The sequence below is a fragment of the Conger conger genome, chromosome 9 (genome assembly GCF_963514075.1).
Source record: "Conger conger chromosome 9, fConCon1.1, whole genome shotgun sequence".
NCBI lineage: Eukaryota > Metazoa > Chordata > Actinopteri > Anguilliformes > Congridae > Conger > Conger conger.
The window spans coordinates 19,678,511-19,698,043 of record NC_083768.1 but is presented as its reverse complement, the minus strand read 5'-3'; the positions used below and the strand labels follow the sequence as shown (position 1 = coordinate 19,698,043).

At 41.9% G+C, this 19,533-nt stretch overlaps 2 protein-coding genes across 3 annotated transcripts in view; both read right to left on the bottom strand.

Annotated features, from left to right (window-relative positions):
- The window catches only part of LOC133136259 (E3 ubiquitin-protein ligase znrf2-like), a 35,717-nt gene extending 34,038 nt beyond the window's left edge, over positions 1–1,679 (bottom strand). Inside the window, exon 1 of the mRNA XM_061253581.1 lies at positions 508–1,679. The gene's annotated coding sequence lies outside the window, so the exon portion shown is untranslated. The remainder of the gene's footprint in view (positions 1–507) is intronic.
- A 135-nt stretch (positions 1,680–1,814) lies between these two features.
- On the bottom strand, positions 1,815–11,479 carry mturn (maturin, neural progenitor differentiation regulator homolog (Xenopus)). 2 transcript variants are annotated; one of them, XM_061253583.1, is made up of 4 exons: positions 11,051–11,479; positions 6,398–6,520; positions 5,951–6,054; positions 1,815–5,497 (listed from the first exon to the last, which is right to left on the bottom strand). In XM_061253583.1, the coding sequence occupies exons 1-4, from the start codon at positions 11,219–11,221 to the stop codon at positions 5,485–5,487; spliced, it is 411 nt and encodes a 136-aa protein (XP_061109567.1). In that variant the 5' UTR covers positions 11,222–11,479; the 3' UTR covers positions 1,815–5,484. The 2 variants fall into 2 exon arrangements, with proteins under 2 accessions (XP_061109567.1, XP_061109568.1); XM_061253584.1 differs by having other exon boundaries at positions 1,815–6,054; positions 11,051–11,472.
- Positions 11,480–19,533: the final 8,054 nt, after the last annotated feature.

Sequence of the window (19,533 nt, the reverse complement as noted above, 5' to 3'; positions counted from 1 at the left end):
AACCTTAACACGTACAGAATGTAACAGTGGAATGATAACAACCACACAACTTTCATTCTTGCAATTCATCCGAAACACATGCATAGAGTATTTTTACACTTTTTCACTCATAATGTTGAATTCCTTGCTTTGGCCGAATGTTTTTACAGCTGTTTCCTGTTGTATTACTGCCTATCTGTATAGATGCAAATGTCTGTATGTGCAGAGTACATATGTATATGCAGAGACACACATACCTATGCTGTTGTGAATTTCATGGTTGAGTTTAAAACCTATCTATTTAATATACAGTAAAGGTACATTGCTTTTTGAAGCTTGGTATTTATGGTATTTATGGTATGTAGACTTTACTATAAAAGCCCTTTATCAGTTCATCCAGCAAATGCACTTAGGTGCAATAACTTGCCCAACTGTCCGGAATCAAACCCTGGCCGTGGTAATCCCTTGGGAAGATTTGGCTGTAGTCAGCTGGGGAGAGAGGATTTCAGTCAATGGGCTTTCTCTCACCTGATCAAAAGCAACTCCACTGGTTGAAGAAGGCCCTACACTCTCTGTTTCCAGGGAATCCCAACAGCAGATGAGAGTGTAACAGCAGGCCTAAAAATATGACTGGCTATATTTAAGGGAAAAAACATCCATAATTAACAGTCGCCATTAAAGTTACTGTCATGCAACCAATATATCAGTATGCTGTATATTTAAGTTAATACTTTTGGAGAGCTTTGATGGTGGCTGGTACTGGTCTTTTTGATAATTTTCACATGCCCTTGGAGGTGCATTCTTCTGCACAGTGTGACAACATTTCTCAAATCACAGACACATTATTCCACCAATCAACTTCATAGAGCTTGGCAATAGCTTTCAGATTTCAAAACTTAGGGCTTCAGTAGATCATGGTATCTGTTGAAGTGGAGGTAAGGAGGGATAATTAAAAACAGGAAGTGGTTAAGAATGCAAACCTGTGAATGAAAGGCAAGACGTTCGCTTACTTTTTGCAGTAAACCACAATTTTGACTGTTGATGGGGGAGGATGACAGCTGCTACTCCCTATGCAGTTTATATTACAAAGGGTACACACAGGTATGTTTGTGGTACACCATGTTCTTCCAGAAAAGCGACATGCAACATTTTTGATGCACCTTGCACTGAAATTTTTACACAAATATTTCTCATTACCTATTAGATATATGTGTGGGTGTAGCCTGGACTCTTTAATTCACTGTCGCCATATTACTTTTACAAGGAATATCCCAATTATCCTGAGTAAAGCTAGTTCCATATTGAGGCTAAAATAAGCCAGGACTATTTTCAAATTAAAGTGTCAATACTGCCCTCTGGTGGCAAAAAAAAGAACTATCATTTTGGGTAAAAAAATATATGCTGTAAGCATCTGTGGCGTATTTGGTCATGTGGAATGCCCAATGACATACAGCATGTGCTATGTGTTATATTATTAATAATTTGATGATCTTTACCACAGGACCTGTGTCACTATTGGTTTTCCCCATGACTGAACCTGTGATATTCTTTCAGAATTTTGGGATGCTTGATGCTAGGCACAACCGAAAAAGTGGTGTTACTCTGTGTGTGTGTGTGTGTGTGTCATCCTGTGTATTAGCAGGTTGGCATGGAGACCTAAATTAGGGCAGAGGCCATTTTAAGAGCATTGTGATTCCCCTAGAAAGTAACAAAACCATAGAGTGCAAGGTTTGCAATGACACGTTAGTGGCTAGAACAACATGTTCTTGTCACCGCAACTACAGTTCTCTCTGTCAGGTAGCAAAGAGTTGAGTCTTCAAACAAAAAGCAGAAAGTTTTAACATCATTTCAACATATATTTTAAATCAGAATTTTACACACATTGGAATATAAAACATAAAACACACGGGGGCAAAAATAAACAGTAAAAACATACATTTCAGAAGCAAAAGAAAAATACAAAATATAACACAAGCTCATTAAAAACTCATGAAAAAGAACTACCTCAAAAGCATGAGATTACGCTGAAACAAAAATGGAATAAATTAAAAATGGAAAGATAGCAGCTTTGTACTGGATGAAATTCAGACATTAAGAAGTATAAACAAAAGACAGCAGCTTTGACAAATCTCACAATAGACTTCAATTGATATGAACCTTTTTTTAACGTTTACAGTACACCGGCATTGACAGGAAGCCAATCTGCATCAAAGGGAATCCAATGCTAAAGAGATACTTTAAGAACATGGAAGTTCAGGAGGATCAAGCAACATCCACAGAAGTTGTCAGTGAGGTGCTCCCCCAGCTAACACAGAGTGTTCTTACAAGATTGCTGTGCCATTACCACAATGCTATGCCATCATATCAAGATTGCACAATTATAATGCGTAAACTGACATATGGTTAATAGTTATGTCATGGTCTACAGTACTTTATTGGGCCATGGGTTGCATCTGGGTCCACAGTGTTGCCCTGCTTTGAAATATACTCCCCTGTGTACAGTGTGGCTCAGTTAAGCTATGGGTGATGCTTTTTTTATTTTTGTTGGTTTGTTTAAGGCTGGACTCCAGTTAACATGTAAAGCTCTCACAGTGGCGCTACAATGATTAATAATGTTGCTACAATGTTATAGAAATGTTGTGGGTACTTGCTGTTTCGTATGGAGGCCAAGTTGTGCGGTGTTGGTTATTGTCAGAAGAGCATCAAAGAAGCAGGATATTCAGTTGAGTGGTTGATTTTTAATGGTTACTGGCTTATGGTTGCCTATTTTTGATGGTTACTAGTTTATGGTTGCTGATTTTTGATGATTACAGGTTTATGGTTGCTTTATGGTTGCTGACCATGGCAAGCATAAAGCTCTGCCTGTAGTTGTAAACAAGACAGAGGAAACAGGAGAAAATAACGGGTACATAAACTTCTACACACCAACAAAATATTATACCCAACAACTCCTGCCTCCCTCACTCCACATTAAATTAAAGCAAATAAACCGTGTATTGTGCTATAGCTGGGCTCTAATACACCAATTACAGTACAGACAGAACAGAAAAGCTAGGATGAAGGAGTCTGTCACTGTAAATTGTGAAAACAGCCTTTTCCCAACAGTGTTAAAGGCTGACCTTGCCCTGGCTAGAAGTGAGATAGCGTCTCAGATAGCAAATCCCAGGTGACGGTGGTACCATTTCCATTTGAGTAAAGTACAGAATTGCCTGTATGGATCACATGATTAAATGTGTAAAATAAGCTATGCAAGTCATCCTTGATAAAGGTGTCTGCCAATACATTATGGTAATTAAAATAAGGAGCTTCATGGAACAAATCAGTGCTACTACCAGAAGTCTCCTGCAGTAGTTGCTGTGAGGTTTATTTCTTTCTACAGTATGGATATAGCATTCACTGTAATGTTCTCTACAAGCCAACCTGCTTTTAACCTTTTGAATATGTTATATGTGACTCATGGGGAACAAAACCTATAGTAGGTATTTCCCTGATCTAAAGCCATGGGTCATCTATCCACACTCACACAGCAATGCACCTCTGTTGACAGCACCTTGCTCAAATTAATTAAGTCTTAGAACTGAACATGAGATATTAATAATAATGACATCATTTTGTTCAGATTCTCCACAAAGAATTCTGAACAACTGTCATTCATCCCTGAGCCAATTGGGACAAATGGTGAACAAACAGCATTAAAAACCAGATTTAAACCAACATCATTACTCCATCCTACTGTTGTAGTGTTGGGAAAAAACATGGGAAAACCACCAAGACTGTGGGTCTGTGGATGTGAAAGTTTCCATGAAATGATGTATCTGGGGATTTCCTTGAAAACTTATGAAAGCACACACATTAATTCAATGAAATAACGCAGCCCTCTCTAGTTCATAAACTCATACAATCACACTCTTTTTACCGTATCAAGAGCATCCGTCCCCCTTTGTTTTACCACTCCAGTGCTTCTCCAGGTGCACAAAGAGGATAAAGACCCTGACTGAGGAGTCGAGTGGCACCAACAACATCTCTCCCCCCACTGTAATCTCTGTCCTTCAGTAAGAAAGTCTGCATTCCAGGCCTTTTCACAGCACCTGAGTGTGAACAGACCTAATGGAGTAATGCACAGTTAAGTACGTTAGGCTGAGACAGTCTGGGCTACATCATGAGCTGAGAGTCCAAAGCAGCAGGACACAGTCGGCTTCATCCCGTCAGCATACACAGGGCTTAAATGGGCCGGTGTTCCCCAGATTACTGCTGCATAGCTAATATACAGGAGCCTAAAAGGTTTTCCTCTTGTTCATTGGTGCTAGCTCTGTCCTGTCATACACTCATCCTCTGGATTGTTGTGTGGAAAGCATAGTATTATCGGAATGCAGACGCCTCAGCTGTAGTTCTCCCTGTACAAGACTGTATTGTACACTTGCCACTTCCAAATTCGAGAAAAGGGGAATACAGGGGAGGGGAGGTTGGAAAAGTCCCCTTGACGGTTTTTTGTAAACAGAATGGGTGTGTAACATTGTCAGCCAAAATGACATTTTGCAATCTATTTGCACAGCAGTTGGCCTTAATCAGGGCAACCTAGTGCTAAATGCATACAGAAGCAATTAGTCATTTTTTTTGCCCAATGGTACAACAGCATACCAGCAACACTTGAGCTAAAAGCACAGCTCCTTAACCAACTGTCTGATTCCCACCCCCCCAAAATGTTCTGCCTTTCTCATTTTGGCCTCTCCTCACCACCCCTCCTAATCAAAGTGTTCCAAGTGTCTAATTAAACACTTCTTCTTCACAGCATGTGAGGTGCCGAGACTTCTGGAACAAAATGGCTGCCACACCTCACCCACGAGGGTACCTCATCATGATGGTGAATGAGACAAATTACCCCCTCTCCATGAAATGCTCTGATATCCTTTATTGATTAAAGCTGTGGTATCAATGCTCTTATTATTTCTGAAGCATCACGGGAGGTGTAGCGGGGGCTGTGAAGCTAGGTGTAGCGGAGGCAGAGGTGTTATAATCATACGCTATTATATACTGTCCCTGTAATTAATGATAATTGCGCGCCATTAACTTTTAAGTTCTCTGAATCTTGGAGATTGAAGAAATTCCTTGAAAAAAGCTTCTCATTAAAAAAAAATCTAATCAATACACTTCCAATTATCATAAATGAAAGTATTTCAAGGAACTAAAAACTTGAACCTGATGAAATTCCTTCCTTGTGAGATTAAATTAAGCGTGTTGTTTCAATTCACTTCAAAGATCAAAGAGATTTATTGCCATGCATGTGTCTTCAAGCCCACAAGCACATACGCATATGCATTAGTTTCATCCCTAAGACGTGAAAAAGCTATTTTTAATGGACAGAAATAAATCTCCATGACATGACAGATCCTCAATGCGCAGCCTCGGATGGGATAACATTGCATTACGACATGTTGGGACTTTGCTGCCTGTGACACACTTTGGCCAGTCCTATCATTGCTACGGTTCTCTCCCATCGCCGCTGGTTCACTGCCCTCTCCTGAACACAAGAAAAACAGCAATCCAACCAATCAGTGCTGAGCAGTGGTCACAGTCACTTCAATACATTCAACCTTTTTGGGGAAAAAAAGCCCAAAACAAAACAATATCAGATAAAATAAGAAACTGGTCTACAGCGGGAGATGTGTGTGGATACTGTATATGTGTGGAGGTGGGGCTTAATTGCATGGACTGTTCCTCTGACAATATTCTTTGTTTGTTGGGAAGATGGGCAGTGGTATTAAGAAGCCTATTGAGAGGGTACTACTTTGGAAAGCTTAGCTGTTGAGCAGTTAAAGGGTAATGTGGTGCAGTTCAGCTGGCTGTCCTGTGTGCGTGTGTGTGTACGTGTGTGTGTGTGTGTATGTGTATGCGCGTGTGTGTGTGTGTAGAGGAGTATAGGAGGGCAGTGGAGGTTCTCTCTGCCTCCCTTGGCCCTGCTGGAAGGCGTTACTGTTGGCTGACGCCCATCTGCTGGTGGTCGGCCTCAGGCTCCTCCTCCACGTCTGCGTGGTACTCCTCAAAGGTCTCGTCATCGATGTCAGGAAGACCCAGGAGCTGCGGAGGAGGGACAGCAGTTACGGCAATCACCTGTCATTGTCACTCAACCTTCATCACCACCATCACCATCAGAGGTCAGATCTCATACTACTCAGGCCAGCTTGTCCGTTTGATTAGTGACTGTAACTCTAGGTCTAAATCTTGAACAGAATTAGACCTGGAGTTACAGTCACAACTGTATCAGATGTCCCAGTCTTCATTTAAGCCTGTTAGTCCAGTGCAGTTAGTCAGAGAGAAAGGGAATCCGCTGTGAACACACTGCAGTCATGTAAGAGAAAAACAGGTGGTCTTGTGCAGATTCTTTGTGTTGCTCTGAGCCATGCAACACTGTTGCACTCACAGGCCGGAAGGATCGGAAGACCTTGTCCAGAATCTCCAGTAGAGTTTTCTTCCCACAGGAGGAGATGTAGTCTTGGGCCAGCTGCAGGAATGGCAGGCAGTCTTCACTCTCGCTCCACACGTGCTGAGGGGGACAGACACCACACAACTCGCATCACAACTGACTGACACTCACTTCTGTCCAATCAATAGATGGTCGCTTTTACCCCTCCCACCAACAGATCAAACACAGATTCATAATTTAGTTATTTTTTAGGCTGTTTTATCTGCACATAGGCTGTTGTCGCACAAACAGTATTTCATAGACCAACGTTTTCCACCAATGAGCCACCAAATCACCAGTGAGCTCATATAAAATGACATTGACCGGCCTTTTTAGTGTTGCTTTTGTTCTGTTGGTCAGCTACTCACTCATTCCTGCAAAGTGCATCTGGTTCAGAAGTGACATCAGTCTTAAATCACAAAGGGCTATTTTAAGGCACTTTAATGATAGCAGCCTATGGTGTCAAAGTGCAGTTGGTTTCATTTCACTAGTATGAATGGAAATGGATGTGCACAAAGACAAGAAACTAATTAAGTATTATCAGAGGGCCTACAGAAACCTGCACAGAAGTCAACAGCAACCAGAAGTATCATCATTCATATACTGTACGTACACTGGAGTAATGTATTTATTAATCAGTATTATTTGTCATATTAATTCTTTGCCAGAAGAAGAAATACCCTTTTCAATTTCACTGTTAATAGCCATTTCAAAGGGTGATAATGGTGGCTCAGATAAAACAAATAACTCCCCAGACTGTTTCACTCTCAGATAAGGCAAACCCTTGAAATAGAAGTGTGCTACTCTGTTCTGGATCACATTCAAAAGTAACTATTCCATCCATAGCTCTTGCAACATGCAATGTTACAGAAATTTAATAAAACTCCTATATCTTAGTGGTACTTTACCTTGAGAAAAATGTCAACATTCCCTGAAACTGGATGACATGAAGTACAATGGCACCGCCTAGTGTCAGTAGTGATGAGACATGCCTTGATTGGTGGATGCATGGGGGCTGGATTAAAAGCTCCTGAGCTGCTGGTTGTGATAGGATGACAAAGCTCCAGGAGCCTCAGACTGGGCAAGAACTAAAACGTAACCATCTACGCTTAGACCAATTGTAGAGTTGTTCTAAAGAAAGGGAAACCTTTTGTTTGACTCGCACGAGTCAGTGACTGACAGCATATGGCAGCTCAGCACATTTTCCAGCTCGTAAAGCCTCCTGAGTCAGCCTCCCTCCACTCACAGAGTGATCCCTCGGGCCCAGAGCAATTTCACATGGAGGTACATTAAGGTTTACATTACAATGCAATGTGTGACTTCACCTCGTCTACTCTCCAAATACAAGCTGCTGGCATCAGAGATAAAAAGTAATCACTATGGCCTAAAATTTTTCATCAGTACTCAACAGCTGCATGTGCAAATTCAGACATGACCTACTGTATACGGGTACCACAAAGGGCACTTGCGGAGTTAATAGCCTCGTAAAAGCAGACCTGGAGACACTGATGGCTTCATATACACTGACTTAGATAGCAGACTACATAGCGGACTAATCATGCTTTTAGCTACAGGCATAAATTGCACTGTTCAATAAATAAATAAAAGAAACAGAAAAACAACAACGATTCAGCCTTTCTGAAACCAGTATAACCAGTTTGCTAACAAATAATATGTTCATACTATCATTGTCGGGCCCATTGAAATGGATTTGCTGAAATGATGTTGCATAGGTGTAAACGATTCTTTGTTTCTTTCTTTGTTATCTGTGAGGCTGGCACATATTTCCTTTACTTTGCCCAGATCTGTCACTGTCATTGATTGACAGTTCAGGATAATAACAGACTCTGGGGTATGGGACAATGACAATCTTGAGAAGACATTGAGGGAACATTTCATTTTGGATTAGCTACACTGCACTTGCCAAGTGCATTGAGATGACAGTCCAGAACTTTTGCAGCAGGGGTGTACAAGGCAGGTGGATTTATGTTTTGGCCTTTTCTAAAACGGGAAGTTGAGGCCTGTCCCACATTCCTATTGGCTGCCCTGCAACTCCTTTTGTGTCATTGTGACAATGATGACAACGCAAGGCTAGGAATACAGGAATACCTTTCCTAGCTACTGTACACATCCATCTGAATCTGCTGAGACATTCTAGCCAAAGATGTAAAAAGACCAAATCAGACATTTGCAATACATCTCCAGGCGCCAACCCCCCAAACCCCACCCTACCACACCATTGCAATGTTATCTACTGTCACTGCAGCCTGTTATTTGTATTTCCCTGCCGGGTAGCGGGTGGGGACCACTCCAGGTCTGAGAGGGTTGACATGCTGGCCTGCTCATATCAGTATTGATCTGGCTTCAGTAACTGGACCCCCCCCCCCCACACACACACACACACAACACACTCACGCTCCTCAGACCTCGCCGTTGCAGGGAGTTATTTTTGGGTGATGGTTCCTGCCCTTGGGATGAGCGGTGGCAGGGTAATGTAGGCTGGCCGTGCCTGTGTCTGGCTGTGCATTCGCTCAGAGCACGGCTGCAGGTCATCCTCGTCGCGGTCCGGTCAGGAAACGACGCTGGAGTGGCCCCACGATTGTCACAGGGTCATTCAGCAAGGTCTTTGAACCACAAATCTACTCCAGAACCACAAGTGATGTGCATGTACCATGTCATATATGCTGGGGTTCAGTGGTTAGGCACTGTGCACACAGTGGCAGAGTAGTGCATTCTCACCCCACTATGTAGCACACTTTTGAGTGCTCACATACAAACGGAAGGAAAAACTAGTGACATCACAATGCCTGTGTGGCGACATCACAGCGAACCTGATCCTGAGCGGTCAGCTCGGATGCATCGGTGGGGCAGATGCACAAAAGCCAAAAAGCCTCACCCATTGTATTTGGCTAAAATCAGCAACACGGGTCCCTGAATGCATCCTGCTCCCCACCAAGCGTAGGGATGCTGAACACTGCATTCCAACACTCCCCATCTTTCACTCCTCCCTGTTAATATGACTTCATTAATAGAGGCTCATAGTCTAGCAGGCGTTTGCTTTAGACTGCTTTTCCTGGATTGAGTTCTGTTGCTATTTTGCTTTACTGCTGCATCATGTAAGGTTCCCATCCTAAAAAATATTCTGTGGTAACACAGAGTAATTATGCCATTGTTGGGTCACGGTAAACATGTAATGTAATGTAATGTAATGGTCGCGCAGAAAAATTATGCCATTGTTGGGTCATTCTGTTAGCTCCTATCTGTGGTAACGCAGAAGAATTATGCCATTGTTGGGTCATTCTGTTAGCTCCTATCTGTGGTAACACAGAGTAATCATACCATTGTTGGGTCATTCTGTTAGCTCCTATCTGTGGTAACACAGAGTAATTATGCCATTGTTGGGTCATTCTGTTAGCTCCTATCTGTGGTAACGCAAAGTAATTATGCCATTGTTGGGTCATTCTGTTAGCTCCTATGTGTGGTAACACAGAGTAATAATGCCATTGTTGGGTGGGGCTGAGGCAGTGCCTTCTCTCCAGCTTCTTTTAGAATAGAATAAGTAAGAATGTTATGAATGGATCTGGGTGAAAATGACACCAAAAACAACAGTCTGTGTGACAATTATGACATTATTTTATGTACTAATTTTTTGGATATTAAGGGCAGCGGAATTATTAACACTGCAGAAGCACCCCATTGATCATTTCTACTTTGTTTTCCATGATTCTTTTTCTGTTTTGCATTTTGAGAAGAGCTCAAGAAATGGTGCCACACTAAATAAAATTGAATGGACTGACTTTGACCCTAGAGGAAGACAATTAATTAATCATAATATGTACATCAAACTGTTATGATGGATACAATGGTTTTGTGCACACTCACATTCATGATATCATTAAAAATGCATAAATTATTTGTAAACCACGGATGAAGTCAGACATGGTGCTAAAGATCATTGAAGTTATAGCAGCTTTGTGGTGAATTATGTCTTTCTTGCAAACAGCCCAAAAGTTGAGCTAGACACCTGAATGGTATCACAGTGTGCAAAAGGAGTAGACATATTAAGTACACTGAATTGTGAAATGACAAATACTTAATAAACCTCTGTGCAGATGTCAGCCTGACAGAACCTAGAAGGAATGCTGAAGACTGTAGGAATTGCGCTGGCTTTCAGGCTCTCCTGCTGACATAATGTATTATCTCTCAGGAGACCAACGAGTCTGAAAATGGATACGGCAGCATACAGCTCCCACACCCTCCGCCCTCTGCTTTGCAGGACCAGCATGCGCGCAGAAAACATTGAGAGAAATCGGTTTGAGAAAAGTAAACATAAAAATGATCATATGTTAAGATGTTTAATTTAAAAAACATGAATCATAATAATAATAATGTGCTGAGGACATTATCGTAAAGCAGCGGCAAGCTACAGTGGGTGCACCAAACTGCGGTTACCCAATGTATGACATCATTACATTCGCCATAAAGCAAATGGATCCATTCGCGCATCTTATTGGATCCTTTGGACCAAGAACTCATGCCCGACACGTCAACACCCCTTCCCCATCGCACACGCTTGCAAACCACTCGCATATACAGTTTTGTCATACTTACAAAATTGTCAGTACCGCCATTCATATTATCGGGGCACAGGACGTAGAACGAGATCCCCGGCTCTGCATAGAAATCCAACCGCCTCTCGTCTATCTCCTCCGCGAAAATGAGATCAAATGGGTTGCCGGAGCACCATTTCTCGGCTGTGTCAACCAGCTGCTTGAATTCCATCCTTTGTCAGCTGTTTTATGCACCTGAGTGGTTGAAGGCGGTGACCCGGGAATATCTTCCTCGCACCCTAAATGATGTTCAGTAGAAGAACAGCTGACAGCGTTCCTAAGCTCTAGCACCTCGTCCGCATGGTGAAATATACTAGTTAGCAGCGTCGCACATTGGTTTCTCGACGATGTTTTCTCCAGCTCACTAGACGGACAGAGACGAGATGCGCCGTGCTGATTTTCTGGGTAATGTGGGTATCACACGCACAGCCCTCCGACATGTAACGTAACGTCCCTTTCCTAACGCGATGACGAAAGAATGAAAGCACCGTCCTATCGGAAAAAACGATATTTTAGGGCAACAGTTGCATTTTGTTGCACCAGTTTTTGGACAACACGACAATTGTATTGTAAAAACCAGGGATATTGTATTTATTAATACATTCACCCAGTAGAATTACAGATGATAATATTTTTGAAAGCAGAGTTCTGTTTTTGAATTGGCTGTGCAAATGATAAAGATGACATTTCAAATGATTGATCTGGTATCCATGTAAGTTGAACTAAACAACCTTTTACGTTCTGTTACTGTTTTTTTTGTTCAATGATTTGATGGAAACTTGCTCAACATGAAAATCTAGGCTACAGTTGCATAACACTGGCTAAAATAACTTGCATTATAATTCATTATTTTCCCTTATAAGTGGATTAGAAAGATATGTGCCCTGACCTCTTTCTTCACAAAAATAGCCATTTTCTATTTACATGACCATAAACAAATATTTAATAGGTTATCACAGTGATTATTGTGATAACCATATCATATGGATGCTACTTTATTTATTTTAATTATTTTAGTTGATCTCTAAATCCCAATGCCTAGGTCAATCTATCACCTTACAATATATGTGCATTAGCCTATTATGTACGTCATACCTACGGTGAAATATGGCGGTGGCTGTTTGGGGTTGTTTTAATTCCAGAGGTCCAGGGGCATTGGTTAAAAACCAATGCAATGGTATAATGGATTCCACCAAGTATCTGACAATTTGGTTGCCACTTCCACAGGGGTGCACAGCAACTTCTTGCGCCAACTTCTGCTCTTAATGATTTAATTAGCTAAATAGTGTCTTGATCAGACATTTGTATATGCACCAACTACAGCTGCAGACTGCTAGTGTATCCTAAAGATTTTACTATGCTCAAGTACAGAATTGAACCATCATAGTTTCTAGAGCGGTCAGAAAAAGAAATGAAGGTACATTCCCAACAAAATCAACTCGCAGACCAGACCTCCAGGACCGGAGTTGTGCACCTCTGCTCTACCAAGGCTGAGACTCGGCTTTAGGTGGACTTTCCAGCAAGACAATGACCCAAACCCAAAATCCAGGCAGAAATGGTTCCATGACAACAAAATCTACATTGTGCAATCACTATCTCAGGCACCAGACCTCAATCCAATCACAAACCTGCGGGCTGAACTGAAGAGGGCAGTTGATAAGCGCACACCCAAGAATGTGAAGGATCTTCCAAGGCTCTGCATAGAGGGGGGCTGACGCCTATCCCAACATACATTACATTACATTACATTATTGGCATTTCGCAGACACTCTTATCCAGAGCGACGTACAACAAAGTGCATACCCATAACCAGGGATAAGTTCGCTGAAAGACCCTAGAGGGAAGTACAATTTCAACTGCTACCTGTACAACAAAGATAAGGACGAGGGCCTTTTTTTTTTTTTTTGAGAACAAAGAAACAAACAAACAGAGCAAAAGTGACCAAAGTTAACTATCCAAACACTGCTTACCTAGCCAACTAAAAATACCGATACACAAAGCAAGTCACAGAGACAACAATTAAGGTTCACAGGGAGGTAGGGAGGGATGGGGAGAGGTGCTGCTTGAAGAGGTGTGTCTTCAGCTTGCACTTGAAGGTGGGGAGAGATTCAACAGTTCTGACCTCAACGGGGAGTTCGTTCCACCACCGTGGAGCCAGAACAGACAGTAATCGTGAGCGTGAGGTGGAGGTTCGGAGAGGGGGAGGTGCCAAGCGGCCTGTGGCTGAACGAAGAGGTCTGGCAGGGGTGTAGGGTCTGATGATTTTTTGTAGATAAGCTGGGGAAGACCCTTTAACTGCTTGGAAGGCTAGCACCAGTGTTTTGAATTTGATGCGAGCCATGACAGGCAGCCAGTGGAGGGAAGTAAGCAGGGGGGTGACGTGTGAGTATTTGGGAAGGTTGAAGACCAGACCAGCTGCTGCATTCTGGATGAGTTGGAGGGGTCTGATGGCGGACGCTGGGAGGCCAGCCAAGAGGGAATTGCAGTAGTCCAGGTGGGACAGAACCATCGCTTGGACCAGGAGCTGGGTCGAGTAGGGGGTGATACATACATACATTGGGCGAAAGGCTGGAATACACCCTGGACAGTCCATCGCAGGTCACACACACCATTCACTCACACACTCATACCTATGGGCAATTTAGGCTCTCCAATCAGCCTAACCTGCGTGTCTTTGGACTGTGGGAGGAAACCGGAGTACCTGGAGGAAACCCACACAAACACGGAGAGAACATGCAGACTCCACACAGAGATGCCCTGGCCGACCAGGATTCGAACCAGGACCTCCCTGCTGTGAGGTGGCAGTGCTACCCACTGCACCATCCGTGCCGCCCCCATTGAAACATTAATAAGGTGAAGTATTTTTCACAGCATTTAGAGTTTATCTCAGTAACTTTTTTTATTTTTTTTACCTATTTTATGTGTCAGTGAGGGGTGCCAATAATTCTGGAGCCTACTGTGAAAAAACAGGGCACAGGGACACATTTATCCAGTGAAATGCTCTGGTCTGATTTGTCTTACAGTAATAAAGGACAGCTGAACCTGGATTAACAGTTTGATAAGAGTCAACTACCTTCCACATATTAATTCCAATTTCTTTCAATTACAGCTGGATGGTTTTCTCCAGGTATTGGTGTCCATCAGTGGTCAACTCCAGCTACTGATCTGCTTGTTACTTCAATGTTTATATATACATTTTCCATTGTCATATACTTTGACAAGATTTGATCCTACATATTTGTCATGACTGTATTGTCATTATGACTTTTATTAGAGCCAGTATTTTGGGGTACACATGGACCTTTGACAAAGGAGTGTCAATAGTGCATTGAGTTATTTGAAAATGGTAGATAGAGCAAATAGCCTATGCATGGGGTGTCTCGGTGGCGCAGCCTGTAGAGCACTGACTGCATGCTCATTGCGAGCCGCGACGTCGGCGGTTCGAATCCGACTGTCCGACATTTGTCGCATGTCTTCCCCTCTCTCTCGCTCCCATTCTTCCTGTCTCTCTATACTATATACTGTCCAATAAAGCTGAAAAAGGCTTAAAAAATAGCCTATGCATACTTGTAGTTCTTCATATGAAGAGATTAATCGCAAAACATGATAAACGCCAGATCTGAAAATTCAGATAACAGTGTCACAACATCAATGATTGATAGAGCTATCAGGCTCTGAATACATAACTTAATACAGTGTTGACTTTAACTATTTCCTATGACTTTTTCCTATGCATTTTCCTAGTTATGGATGTGATGCTTTGACTTGTGGAAGAACCTATGCACTTGTAAGTCGCTTTGGATTAAAAGCGTCTGCCAAATGACTAAAATATAAAACGTAGTAACTATTTGGACAGTGGTGCAACATGAATATGAGATTAAAGTGCTGACTGACACCTGTAATTTGAGTGAATTTACATCCATATTGGATCATCTCTGTAGGAACCTTTTAGGAGCCTTTAGAGTTTGTTATTGGCGTGTGACAGCATGAGGACTTGGGTCGTGCCAATGACAGTCAAGAGCCTCTTTTCCACTGCAGGGCCGAATGGTTACCATGGCAGCATTGCGCCATTCCGCATCGGCCTGTTGGAACTGCTACTGTTTTCTTTTCTATCTGTGGTGCTGCTAAAATCATGACAAGTATGTACCCAAAAACTACAGTGATGATGCAATTAACAGTGGCCTTTGTATGTAAATGTTGAAATACACAATAATGGTGAACAACAATAACTGTGTAATAAGTTTATACATATTTTAATGATCCCATTGAACAGTGTATGTTAAAAAGTGTGCCCAAACTATCGTGCTAAGTAGGTAGTGACAGCTTCTTGTCATCTACCAAATTACTACAGGCACAATAGCTGGGAAAGCCAATAAGAACAAAGGAATGAGGCCCTGGACTCGAGGCGATTGCAACATTTGTTGTCCAGGAGTATTCTGGTCTCCAACTGGAGTCCACAACACTCCAGCTTAAGATGCATTAGAAAAGATTAAAGCCACCAAGTTCAAATACAGGTTCACCCTAAATCACACTTCTGACAGCAGTTTTTGAGTATGTCGCTTATTTTCTCTGTAATGAAATTCATGCTGAATAGCCCTAGCATTAGAAGCATCAGAAAGGTTGAAAGCCATGGAGTTTATTTGGCTTTTCCTGTGTTCTTATGGGCTGTCCAGGGTTTCATGCTAGTTATTAATGGTTGGCATTTATATAGCGCCTTTATCCAAAGCACTGTACAATCGATGCTTCTCATTCACCCATTCATACACAAACACACCGATGGCGATTGGCTGCCATGCAAGGCACTTACCAGGAGCATTTGGGGGTTAGGTGTCTTGCTCAGGGACACTTCGACACAGCCCGGGCGGGGGATCGAATCACCGGGGGATCGAACCTCCGACTGCCAGACGACTGCTCTTACAGCCTGAGCCATGTCGCCCCCAGATTATTGTCATGCTTAAAGTAAGCATGACAATTGTGCCTTGTAACATTTATCTTCATGATCACTGCAGAAACCATTTCAAGTGCTATCTTTCTTCAGAACTCATTTATAGAAGCTTACAATGTCTTATCCAGAATGACTTACAATTAGCACACAAGAAAATGCCTAGATTTGTAAATTACCAACATTCCCAGTAGAAATGAATGAGTGTAATGCTGAGGCAGTAACACACTGACAATAGACAATCCTTCATGGAACATCAACATTTCTGAATACCAATAATTTGCTTATGATAGGGATAATCATGCAGCAGTAATTCCTGACAGACTTGCTCCTAGAAGCTTGACGAATGATTGGATAGCTGATGCATACAATAAGAAGAAACACTTGTCACTCCAAGAATCTGCAAGTGTTCATCAATGCCGTTCCATCAGATAACACAATCTGTCTCAATGTCTGAACACATTTTGAATGTATGTCCTAGTCCTTGAATATGTGTCATAGTTTCTCAGTTGAATTTCCAAAGTAGTGATACAAAAGTTTGAATAAAAATGAATGAGGTCACGTGTAGTACAAGGTATATGTTATGAATTTGGTTGCTTTTGCATTAAAGTTAAATCATTGTCCATCTCTTATGAATGCATAACATTTATTTATTTACTATACAAACAATATAAATGCAGAGATTCAGTGATGATTTAAATAATTCATTGAAGTTGGAGGTGAAATATTGTGCGGTTTAGAATCCTTTACCAGGTTTGTCCACCGGGGGCAGCAGAAGCTCTCCTGTAAAAGTAACCTTTCTCCTCTTTTCAAAGGGTGATAATAACACCCTTTTACTCTTGCTTTTCAACACCTCATGAAACACATTAACAGTCTGGTCTGCTTCCAAGCCAGTGTAAACATGGAATGTATGGACCAATGCAATTTGTTTAACTATTAATTTTAATTATTTGTTACACAGATACATTTATTGTTTCTCTTGTTTATCTAACTGCCATTAGAACTTGATTTTTTTTTGTCTCTTTCAGTTCATTTTGTCTGTGGTTGTACAAGACACGGACATGTTGCTGTCTGTTGACTTAATTTTAACAACCCTAGTACCTGCTATACCCAGGGTGTTCAATCAAATTTGCACATTTTACAAACATTTGTACAATACACTTCACAGTAAACTAAACCCCCACAAGAGCAAGTTTAGGGACCTTGGGTTCAGCCTTTTTATTCTGATATCATATATATTTCAAATGGAATTCAAATACTAAAATGACAAAAACATTCTACAGGGGCCTGTCAAAAACATTTGACAGGGGGTTTACACATATTCTATTGAAGAATTTACCTTAAACAGCTAAATGTAAACTGTAAAATGAACTCTGACAGAGATTCTTAGTTGAGTACATCCCTATTGGACTCATTTAGGCCTGGTTAGAATAGATTTAACACTAAGAAATATACATATTTAGTCCTTGCTCACAGTTCTGCTTTCACAGTTTGCTCTCATTTAAGAAACCTCTACTTGCAGTCTAAGATCTCTCTCAGTTGCAACAGCAGTTACGACCAAGCTAAAAGCCTTTGTTATGGTCTGCTTCTAAAAAAAATGACAACTGAATCCGTGCAGTCCAAGGGGGGATCCAAAAGAACACAGTGTCGGCATCCCTTCGATCCAGTGTTACACAAATCCCTAATTAGTCATCTAACGATTCTTCAGTCTGCAGCCTTTGAGGGCTGTTGTAGTACACATTCTTCGTTCCATATAATTCCTTCCTGGCCACGAATATGGAAACCACTTTGCATGCTTGGTTATAGACAGGGACAGTGACTGTCATCTCCTTGGTCAGTTTCCCATCCCTGCATGTTGTTGAGTGCTGCCTTTTCCTGCTGATGCAGGATACACCACGCAGATCAGGGTGATAAAATTGAAGGGATTCACACCCCATTGAGGGATGTATTCAGGGATCAGGGGGAACTGGGAATAATTTATAGTATATCATTTACAATTTACAATATTAGAGACATCCTCTGTTAGTAGAGATTGAGGAGAATAGTCACCAATTACCACCTACCAATGATACATCTCATAATACTTATTTGCACTATTGGAGGCCTTCTAGGGGCCTTGCATTACAGTCCCAAATCTGGGTGAAACAAGATAGTAGTACTGGCAGGATACTTTGCAGCTTTTGGTTAAACTTCTGAACCTGTGTGAACTGAGTGAAGATTTCCAGATAAAAACTTATCTGTACTCCTTCCCCCCGCAGACATGAGCCTGGGGATAAATGCATTACACAAACGTGTGTGTGTGCGTGTGCGTGTGCGTGTGCGTGTGCGTGTGCGTGTGTGTGTGGGGGGAGTGGGAATGGGTTAAGTGGCTCACTCAGCTCTCAGTCATAATTTAGACAATGGCCAGTATTCACAAAGCACCTCTGGGTAGAAGTGCTGATCTAGGATTAGGCTTCCCTTCTTCACATCTGACTCTGATTCATTTTGAGCTAAACTGATCCTAGATCAGCATCCAGACGCTTTATAAATATGGACCACTGTTGGATAAAACGTCATGACATTTTCTAGGCTTAATTATGCTTGCTTGATTATGCCATTCAGTGTGACAAGTGAGAGTATTCCATGAGGGCAGTTATATGCTACAAAAAACACCATTATTGGATGTAATGAGCCAATGCAAAAGCCCCAGTTTTCACACATCACAGTGTGCTGACTCAGGCACACGCCAGGAGCTGAGGTTTCCATGTGATAATGACTCTCTTTAATCCCCTCAGAATCCATCAGTCACACCACCCACATGTGGTTTCCTCTATTTTCAGCCAATCAACAGATAGACACTTCACCATTGTGTCACTACATTATGTACCTTAAAACTCTACTAAAATCTTAGGTTTACACTAAAAGAACACAAGGTGAAACATGCTATGATGTGAAACAAAATGAGACCTCACTCATTTAATTGTATTCATAATTTATTTAGTTGACAGTTTTATCCAAAATGACTTAAAGTTGATTCGACTAAGCGGCAGACAATCCCCCCTGGAGCAATGTTGGGTTAGGGCAGGGGTCGGCAACCCTGGTCCTGGAGAGCCGCAGGGTGTGCTGGCTTTTGTTGTTACTTGGCATTAATTGATCAATGAAAGCCGTTGATTACACAGTTAACTCACCTCACCTGGTTTCTTGGGTCTGAATCGGTTGCTTATTTTAAGGTGGAGATGAAAGCCAGCACACCCTGTGGTTCTCCAGGACCAGGGTTGCCGACCCCTGGGTTAGGGCTCAAGGGCTCAACAGCTGTGTGCATCTTATTGTGGCAACACCGGGGCTTGAACCACCAGCCTTCCGGGTCCCAGTCAAGTACCTTAGCCATGATTCAATTAATTAACTAATCATGGTCAATAACTGAAGTGGAATCACATATCGTAATGACAGGCTGAAACAAAACCCTGCTTTATCTGCATAGCATTTTTCTTTTTATTGCATTTTTTTTTTTTTTTTTTGATATTCAATCCTGGTCCACAGGAGCTGGTGTTTTTTTGCTGTGC

What these genes read in the sequence shown, in the direction of transcription:
- mturn (XM_061253583.1), bottom strand. Translation starts at nt 11,221, where the DNA reads ATGGAATTCAAGCAGCTGGTTGACACAGCCGAGAAATGGTGCTCCGGC. An exon ending in ATGGCGGTACTGACAATTTT is followed by an intron (nt 6,521 to 11,050) that starts GTAAGTATGACA and finishes TGTCCCCCTCAG; the next exon opens with CACGTGTGGAGCGAGAGTGA. An exon ending in TCTTCCGATCCTTCCGGCCT is followed by an intron (nt 6,055 to 6,397) that starts GTGAGTGCAACA and finishes CCTCCTCCGCAG; the next exon opens with CTCCTGGGTCTTCCTGACAT.